The sequence below is a fragment of the Ostrinia furnacalis genome, unplaced genomic scaffold (assembly GCF_004193835.3).
Source record: "Ostrinia furnacalis isolate ACB-3 unplaced genomic scaffold, ASM419383v2 OfSCF7580, whole genome shotgun sequence".
Classification (NCBI taxonomy): domain Eukaryota; kingdom Metazoa; phylum Arthropoda; class Insecta; order Lepidoptera; family Crambidae; genus Ostrinia; species Ostrinia furnacalis.
Genome location: NW_021137819.1, coordinates 392,078 through 402,230, shown reverse-complemented (window position 1 = coordinate 402,230; position 10,153 = coordinate 392,078). Strand labels below are relative to the sequence as shown.

The 10,153-nt window shown below is 38.1% G+C and overlaps 1 protein-coding gene across 1 annotated transcript in view; it reads left to right on the top strand.

The window, feature by feature from the left end:
• The first annotated feature begins 1,354 nt into the window (after nucleotides 1–1,354).
• heca (hdc homolog, cell cycle regulator) overlaps nucleotides 1,355–10,153 on the top strand; it is a 74,760-nt gene continuing 65,961 nt past the window's right edge. Inside the window, exon 1 of the mRNA XM_028321809.1 lies at nucleotides 1,355–2,104. Within this exon, the coding sequence (XP_028177610.1) occupies nucleotides 1,515–2,104 (590 nt within the window). The 5' untranslated portion in view covers nucleotides 1,355–1,514. The remainder of the gene's footprint in view (nucleotides 2,105–10,153) is intronic.

Sequence of the window (10,153 nt, the reverse complement as noted above, 5' to 3'; positions counted from 1 at the left end):
TCTTTAAGGCCATACAAAACTGTAACCTATACTTTTTGAATGTCAATAATATCTGTCTAGCTAGACGCACTGATAAATTATAGCAAAAAAAAAACTTCATTACGGATTAGGATACTAAATTACTCTTTAAATCGTACCTATGACAATAGGATTTCCATGAAGTTAAGGTAAGTAGTAGGTATATAATATGATATGGTAGAGAAATGAACAGCGCCACTATTAAAAATGACACCGAACATGTTAAAAAATGACACCTAGTTACATGTTTGCCCAACCTCCCCCAGCAATGCAAAATAATATCTAAATTATTGCTTTTAAGATACGTAATACCATATTAAGTAGCTCGAATGCAGGTTTTTTCCAGTCTTAAAAAACAATTGACCAATGGGGTAGCACAAAACAACTTAAAATTCTGAAAAATTACTTTCATGACATTTATTTCACCTCAAAACACACAAACAATGCCTGCTATTTATTAAAATATGGGGGACATTCTACGTACTTACAGCATCACCACATCATGCATTTTTATTGCAATATCGGTCTTATTACAACCTCATAAAACGTCACAGTGTCAAGTTTGTTATGCCGTCGTCTGTACCTACTCTGTAGTCTGTCTGTAGTACAGACTCGACTGTACCTAACTACGCAGGTAATCGATAAAATAGATTCGTTCGATTCGATTCTAGCTATCGATCTACATACAATAATTTATCTGACTCGAGTCACGCTAACGCACGATGGCACGAGTCATCTCTTATCATCCGTCAATGTTTTTTCAAACATAAATATTTAGATGTAGGTAACGTTGGGTAACCTACAATTTAGATCTTTGGACAACGTTTTCTAAAATGACTACGGGAATCGAATTCCCAGCAATTAGCAGGAAGAGTTTGAGCAATTATTAATCCATCTACGAGTATTTGTAGGGTCCTACGTTCAGCCTAGACACCCATGTAGTACACTTACACCTATGTAGTACACCTATGTAGATACATTTGAGTCCTAGACGAGACATGACGTATCAGTAATTTATTAGCTATGAAACGTTTCAAAGACTTCGAAATTACAATGCATGCAAGCATGCTTGTCGAAGTTGATGCGTCGGGAACAAAACGAAACGATTGACCGCTGCATCGTTGGTGTTGGTGCAGCCGAAAAGCACGCATCGCGCAACGCCGCATCGACTGCCGCCGCTTCGTCGCCGCTCCCGCTTCCTCCTCGCGAAAGTGAAAATTCGCCGGCACTTTCTCCCCACCCGGCGCCGTCCGGCGTGCGGCGTGCTCGCCCCGCCCCTCGCTGCACCCCCGCGCGCCCGCGCGCCGCAAGGTCAGCCCCGGCCCCGCGTGCAGGCGGGTGGCGCGGCGGCGCGGCGACGCGCTGCGCTCTTGAAATTTCGCTTTCGTTCACTCGCGGTTATTAGTCGGCCGCGCGCGCTCCGGCAAGCATGTGTCTCGCGTGACGCGCTCCACTACTTCGCGCACGTTCGATTTCGTTGGCAAGGCGATCGCGGCATGGCTCCGCGCCGGCAAGGCGCCACCGGCGAACGGGAGGCGGAGGACACTCGCGGCTGCTGCGTCCCTGGCGAGTGCCTCCGGCCGAGGGAGCCGGTGCGCATCGAAGACGCGATCCGCGTGCTATGCAACAATGACACGTGCGCCACCGGCCGGTACATGCACAGAGAGTGCTTCGAGCAATGGGAAGGCGGCGTACTGGCGTATCTGAAGTCCTGCGGCCGGGCGAGGTCGTGGTCTGAGAGGCAGCGCCACCAGAATCTGTGGACGAAGAAGGGCTACGATCTGGCTTTCAAAGCGTGCGGCTGCCGCTGCGGTCGCGGGCACTTGAAGAAAGATCTGGACTGGGCGCCCCCAGGAGCGGCAGTCAGAGCCGAGGACGAGAAGAAGCGACGCAGGCGAACGAGGTCCGGCCGCACGCCCGCCGCCAACGATGGGCGCTCCCGAGCGTTCAGCCTGTCAAGTTCAGGGTCCTGCTCGCCGCCTTCCGCGCCGTCCGAGCCGTCCGCCAGCCCGACTCACGCGCCCACACACACTGTCATGCCCATCAAGAGAAACTCCAAACCAGAAATCATTTCCGACAGAATCAGGTAAGAAAACTTTTATTTAAATTTATCTTGTTGCAATCTTATTGGAATTCGCTAATTCTCGAATTATTTTGCTTTATCAACTCAATGAAGATGAGACAGATTACAGAGGATTGTGAAACATTTTGTTACTATTGTAGGTATTTGAACGCAGCCCGCTGAACTTGTACCGACATGATTCGCTTGATGGTTTATTATTTACATTATCACTATTTTATCATGGTGTGTTATGTTCACGATAAAATAAGCATTTTATTATTTTTCTCTAATATTGTTTTGATTCACCGACGGCCTTACAACTTACCTGCCAAAAAGGATATTCAGCTTGTTTATTTAAACTTGTAATTACCTATTTTGTAACTTGTATTTTGCATCAACAGCGAATAATTAATCAATGTCGCGGAAGTGTGCAGATATAGTTGTCGTCGAATTAGTAATAAAACGTCGAGTTAATTAGAAACTGAACCTGCACCCACAAATAATGTTAGAAATGTATTTAAAATGCATGTCTCGGTTGTTTATGTCGTATAGGCCAACATTATTCGCGGGAACGGGTTAGGTTGGTAAGGGCCCGGACGGGTTTCAAAAACCGGCCGGATCGCTAGGCTACGCTATTTATTTAGATAGGAGAGTTGCACCCACTACATTTTGCAGGATCGCTGTTATACACATCATTTGTTGATAAATACTACTTGGCTACCTCTTTTTAAAATCGTTTTACATTAACATTAAACTGCTAGTTTAGTTAAGCAGTTTCTAAACACGGATTCAGGATAGTATTAAGTCAATTGCTGTGTTTATTAGTTTATTTCGCGACTAAGTAACGATCTACGCGTATCGCTTAGCGCGTAGGTGCAAAATTTTCTGATAAACATTTATAAAGTAGGTACCTACCTATAAGGAAAAATAATAATACCTACAATACACTAATACCTACCTAGTACCTACCTACCTACATTGTATTATCGCAAACAAGCCAGGAAACTAGAATTTATTTTATTTATTAAACTCTGTAAAGAACTTTTTATTGATAAATTCAGATTATGAAGTAGGTAAAAGGTACCTATATTATATTCGAGTTTAAAAGTGGGTGCTTGAACTTTTCCCGCTTAGCTCATACAAAAATTCTCATTTCATTAAACAATTGCTCATTAATAAAAGTTAGTTTCTTCTTTACGTAACAATATTGCAAGTAGGTACCACAAATACCTAGTCTACTAATTTTTTATTTTTTAGAATGTAAACATACGACTTCAGCTTTGTTTTGTATTTAATTTCGCTGAAAGTTTGACTTGGCAAGTTCATTCATCGAACCACACGAAACGTAATGAAACTCTTATCTTGAAAAAATAATACGACTCCCGTGGGATAGCTGTGAAATTCCACACAATAACAACCTTTATCCGATGGCGTTAACGCCATAAGTTATAGTTGAACGTTTATGATTTTAACGAACTTATTAACAAGTTATTGGCTTTGACAAAAAACAAAAGCCAGTAATACTTTTCTTTGTTCATTGATGCATGCATCGTGCATAGGTAGAACCGTCACGAAAAGAACACAAACCTCATAGTATACCATGGAAGATTACGTTAACTTCAATGGTTTACCGTGAAATCCCAAAACTATTGTCTAAAAACATTATATTTGTAAATTAGGGTTTTTATTTGATAATTCCACGCATTTACATTACCCATTGGGTTTAAAGTTTAAACTGCATACATGAAGAAGACAACTGTACTTACCAGGTTCCATAATAATAATATTTATAAATATAATCGAGTGTAATATTAATTCAACAAACACCGTGTAGGTATATTCAGCAAAGACAAACATCATTAATTCATTAGCAAACCGTTAAAAAATATTTGTGGCGAATTACGCGCAGATTTTGTTTCGCGCACGCACTGTCAGATCACAGATTAAAAAACACAAATTCGTATCTAGATATTTTTTTTTTTTTTTTTTTTTTTTTTTTTCAAAACTTCATTTTAAGTGCACAGTAATGATAAATGAAAACGCACCTATAATTAAAGTAAATGATAAAATTATGAACGTATAAAAAATACTATGCATTACAATCCATTTTGCTGACAAGTGTGTAAAAACCGGCCAACTTGTTTACAAAAAAAGCGTTTCGCTCCAGATTATTTTCGATACGCATTTCGAATAGATGTTTTGCAATTATTGTCATTTTAAATGGAACACGTTCACTTCCTGATCCTGATCAAAAAACAAGATATCGCCGGCCTTGACGAAGAACTGCGCTCTGTAATCGTGATAAGTTTAAAATATTTTAGTAAAAACCTCTTTTAAAATAGATATCTGGCTTCTAAAATCTTCTTAACCAGGTATAAACGACGTTTTTTGTGAAATTTGCATAAAATAAAAAAACAACACATTCTTTTTCAAATGTCTTTGGTATAATAATTTGGAAAATCTATTTTTTTCTAGAAACTCGCAGGATTAAAAAACCTACTAGTGGTAGGTACTCAGTCTTGAAAATACTTTTTAATGACTCAAAAATGTACACTTAAATTACACACAAATATGGTTTAAAATTTTAGACAAACAACACTTATTGATGTTATTGATGGTAGAAGAGGTGGAAAGTTTAAATTACTAAACTATATTCGAAGTACGGCACACGATAAATTCGTGTATTTGCGACTGTACCGGCCATTACAATAAAACAGGTGCGCTTTACACACCAATTTTCGGAAAACGGTTCGTGTTACCATTTTCGTCCGAAACCAACTGACACCGCAGTTTTTGTATGGCGTTAGTGTAATTCGTATGGGCCCGATCGGCAAATTGGTGAAGCCCCAAAAACGCAATTTCGCCGGTTCCATGCATTAACTGCGCTCCGTTGCACAGCTGGTTTCCGTTTTCCGTCGTAATGGCATTTTCCCAAAATTACTGCAACTGCTCTTCCCCCCTTTTGTGCTGCGGTTTCTTAAAAAGTTTTGTTTCTGGTCAGTTGGATTGCGAATCGTCATAAATGTAAACAACGCTGTCCGAATTGTGGTTACAATGTTACAGCATCGGATTAAGATAAATCGTAATCGTTTTGCAAATTATTTTCCGAAAACGGTTTTGAACGTTTTGTTTATCTGACAAAGACGTGAACAAAATTTTAACACAAACTCTTGATTGAGGTTTTCTTTCGCAAACATTCGCCTTTTGCAGTGTTATCTTGGAAATTTAGTTACCGTGTACTTTTCAAAAACTGTCAAGGTGGTAATCTTATCAGGAAGCTTTAGATAAGTGATAATAAAAGTATAAAATCAACTTTGTAGACCGCACCTAGATACCTACCTAGGTATCCAAATCCAACTGCACAGTTGTTTTGATGCACATTTTCATTTTGAAACACGCTATTTCAAATGTTCCTGATCACATTATTGACATATTATCTAATATTTTGGTTACTTATTGTGTACACAATTTACGTACTCAAAAACACATCAGTTATAGTAGCAATAAGTGTTTAATTTTATGTAGGACGTACCTATCAATTGCTATACTACATCATGATATTAAACAATTTAGCTTTTAATTAACATTTTCATCTAACAATGCACTGATTAAAACAGTTCTTTATCTGCTCAAAATCTTTGCTGAGCTCGTCTATCTTCGTATTCGTTTATAATCTATGTCAGAATAATCGAATGAAAAGATCGCGATTTCAATTTTTCGATCGATTTCTTGATAGAAAACTGAACAATAGCAAAATCAATTATTCACCGCTGTGATAACAGCTTGTATTTGTTGAAGTAGGTAGGTACCACGTGACTGTTACGATAATAACCTAACCTACCTCAACAACGTAGTTCGTTAAGTGTTACTCATAAGCTTGCACATGCACTAAAACATGCACCTTATCATGCGTAGATATTACGTGTGCAGCGTGGCTAAGTTTGCACTGAAAATGCATTGTTTTTGTTTATTTTATAACGCTGCCGTGGCTGGCCCAGTGGTTATATAGAGTTTTTAATGAGATTCTGGGTTCAATTCCAGGTTACAAAAAATACTTATGAAATTCCTAGTCTCAAAATAGTTGAAAAATTGGGAAGACGTTCACGAAGACAAAAACTAGCAAGTAAATAAAATATCATTTTGAATGAATGAATCTTTATGATCGATGGCTGTGTCCATCTATGACTAAGGTTAGATTTTATCGTTAATTAATATTAAAACTTGTATTTTATCGATGTAGGCATCCATATTGTTGAATGAAATAATCAACGTAGGTGCGGTGGGATTTACAATGTCACCTGGGTCATGATTGTACAGACTGCCAAACAAACTAAAAGCTATAACTCTTATGGAGTTGCAATAGGTACCATTTTGCGACAAAACTGTATAATTATGATGTGCTGTTGTACCGTGGGCGAGTATGATGACGCGCAACGACTCTTTTATTCGTTAACTTGACCTATAAAGTCGAGATGGTCTCATGACTCGGTCAGTACCATTTAATCTTTAACGTGAATGAATTAGGAAGTTCAAACAAAAACCACAGATAAAAAACAAACGAAAAGCAATTTTAAAAATTCAAATTCAGAAACATAACTGACAAAAAGTTGCCAGTAATAAAAATAACTACGATACGCCAGGTCTCAAGTCTTGTATGACAGTTAAATAAAATTTTATTTACTGCATGCACGTTACTCGGTCTTGACCAATTTAATAAATATGGCGTCGTTTATCAATAGCGACATTTCGAACGAACCCAAACAGAGCTAATGAGGCAGTTTGTATGCGCGCGCGCCGCTGCGACTTCTGCGCCATCTCATTGTTTCATGTACAACTTATTAAGACGTTAAATAGCTCTAACTTTTGTTACTGGGTGTGTTTTTGTTGCTATGTTTGTTCCGGGAACATTAAATAAATAAATAGGTACCATGCAAAACTGTCAATCATTACAAGAACTCTGCACAATAGTGGTCTAACAGCGCGACCTCTTCTAGACATGCCAGGACAACTTTTTCTTCAGTTGTTTTTGGTTGTTATATCAAAAAAGTTACAAGCATTGAAGTACTTTAATTACCTACGATGAACGATTAATATGAATGAACCTAACAAACAATTAATTTTCACTTGACAAAACTGTCACAAAATTGTCCCTTCAAAGAAAATAATCATACAAATGAGTTTACCAAGCATAATTTGCTACAATATTTTCAGTTTCTAATAAAAGTAATTTCAAACTAATCTGTCGCCTTAATATCAATGTGCTAACAAAGTTAGCAAAGGAAATTACTATTTGAAATAAGGCAATTTGCATTCCACGCCTGCGTCGTCGCGTCGTTCACTCATTGTGTACACATTACCGATCTGATATGAACAGACCAGCATATCAAGCTACGAGTATGGATCTTATGTGGTAGGAATAGGGGCGATTTAGCAAACAAAGCTTAGACAGTCAAGTGCGGTCGACTGTACAAAAGAGCTTGTAAAAATACCTAACGTATCATTTTGCTGTCGTTACCACTGTGGAAAATTTACTGTTTTCCTCCGATTTACGTGAGTTCTATCCTGTGAAACAACTGAAGTCAGAAGATTTGATGAACCATCTATATGCCATTGGTCTGACATGGCCATACAAACACGTTAGGAAATACGGAATTTTATATCTTTTTCGGACAATCAAAACAAGAACTTACAATGTCAGATAAAACACACAAAGCTATCCTACACTGTTGTCTCATCTGGAAAAGGAACACAGAACCACAAATGGTAGATGGTCTCTTTATCGTAGAACTTGACCACGGAGGCGTTTTATTTGTCAATTTCGGGGATAGCACTGGCACGTGAGATGACTAATCTTACTTCTTTCATATACTGCAACTCCTGTATTATAGTAAAGCTAGGAATTTGTATAAAATCCTGAATTAATAATAACATTATATGTGGATATTTGATTTTATGGTCTGTTGTAAATTTCGCAACTGATTAATGTTAGTGTTATCATAGCTTAAAATTCCGTTAGTGAAGGATTGGTGTTGGTAAAAAATATAGCTAATGACCGAATGGTTTAGAACCGGTTTGTTTTGATAACTGAAGGCGTGTCCAGTCCGAATTAGGTATAAAGTTGTTGCTACAAAATACTTCGTGTTGTTTGCTGACAGCAAAGCTATGTTCAATTTATAAATCACTTTAAAGTTTCAATTTGTTCAGCGGAAACGTAGACTATTATTTTGTAAATAACCAGACCAGATTTTTTGAGTAGCACAAGCGTAGATTTTTAGACCCTTTTAACGATGACTGAGTTATCATAAGACTACACTGTACGCTAGTCTGGTCAAAGTATAAACCTTAAAATTGTGACCATAGACAAAGCCAGCCAGAGAACGACCATAGACAAATAGACAAGTTTCATTTCCATTTCACACGAAGTCTTGATACTCGTGTTGTTCTCAATCCTAAGGTGAAATAGCGCCTAAAATTACCTAATTCAGGTTAGGAAGGAATTTACGCCAGTTGTTTGTTTCGCGTAGTTTTTGTCGGTAACAAAAAAGCAGTCTGATCACGTTCGGGGCGGCCTTGAGACGAGCCCACCGTGCCGACATAAGTATTATGTTTTCTTAAGGCTCAGAACTATTTATAAGGTTGTAAATAATTTTATATCGGAGTTAATGTGAAACAAAACGGATCATTTCGAATATCAACTCTCAAGTGAATAAAATATAATTTCAAATTACTTGTTTGGGTATCTTCGACGTTCTCAGAATTTTCGTGACAGTAAAAAGACACTAATACACGTGGGTGTAGCGCTGTAGCGTCTAATCTATTATGAATTGCAAAGATTATACGATAAAAACAGATTTCATGTTTTACTAATAGCATTATCTATTTAATTTTGATAAATCAACTTATTTTATCAACACGCGTGTGGTGTGGAATCAATAAAGAAGTATCTATCTAGTACTAGAGACCCACCAAAATATGTATCATCGCCGCAGACTGACATAGATGGTCTTGGAAACATTAGCCCATTTAAAGTAGTAAATTGAGCAATAAATACTTCAATAACATTAAAAGTAGTCCATGATCCTCCCTTTAACAGTCTGAGTGCGACCACAATGAGTCAGATATCAGTGGCGCGTGAAACGGAGTCGACCGACTGGTGGGGAGGCCAGTGAGGATATCACAGCATGTGTGTCAAATCAAAAGAATTTAGAGCACTTGGATTTTACGACCTATGCCTTGATGACAGTCCAAGAAAAATAGGTTATGCCATTACAAGCAGATCGTGACAAAAGATTCGCGTGAAATGCTCAGTGTAAGTCAGCAAAGCAGAAATAAGTCACAAAGAAGATTGAGATCGTGAGCAATATAATCAGCGCTTGACAACTATATGGCAACCGTTCGATACTTAACTCTCAGAATTGACTTCACCACTAAGTTATAAACTCCGCTGGGAGTTGCTAAAAGAACGTAAAACACTGACATCACTCTCTCGTATGCATACGAACAGAATTTACTGCTCTCACAACAAAGCAGCTACTGGCCAACGATTTGACGACAATAAAACATCCAAAGAACGTTGGTTTGCACAAACTCAGTTCAACAACAAAGTTGTGCTTCGCACATTGTTCTGTAAGAACGGTTTTCACTGTCCTTGCAACGAGTTCAATTTATCTCTTCTACCAATAACTTAATACACCGAGCGCTTGGGTTTCTTTCAATTAAAACATCTTTGCATAAAAACGCCGGTGTACACACGACATTGAATTGATCATCTTTTTTTACAAATTCGAAAGCGTCTCTGTTTGCTAACAAAGCGGTCGCATTTTTTTAACAAACAAGTTCTGCTGCTAGATTAAAAAGAAAACAAACGCAACAGACTTATAAATGACAATATGCGTCGCACAAATCAACCCTGATTGAATTGAATGCGCTTAATCACAATCCACACATGTTAAATAAGCGGTCTGCAATTTGTGTACGTAATGATGTAACGTTGCCAACACCAGTCTTTATAGGCAGTAATATGGCTTGAAATCAAGTCAAAGTGGTCACGATTATTATTGTCTGAAGACTGTG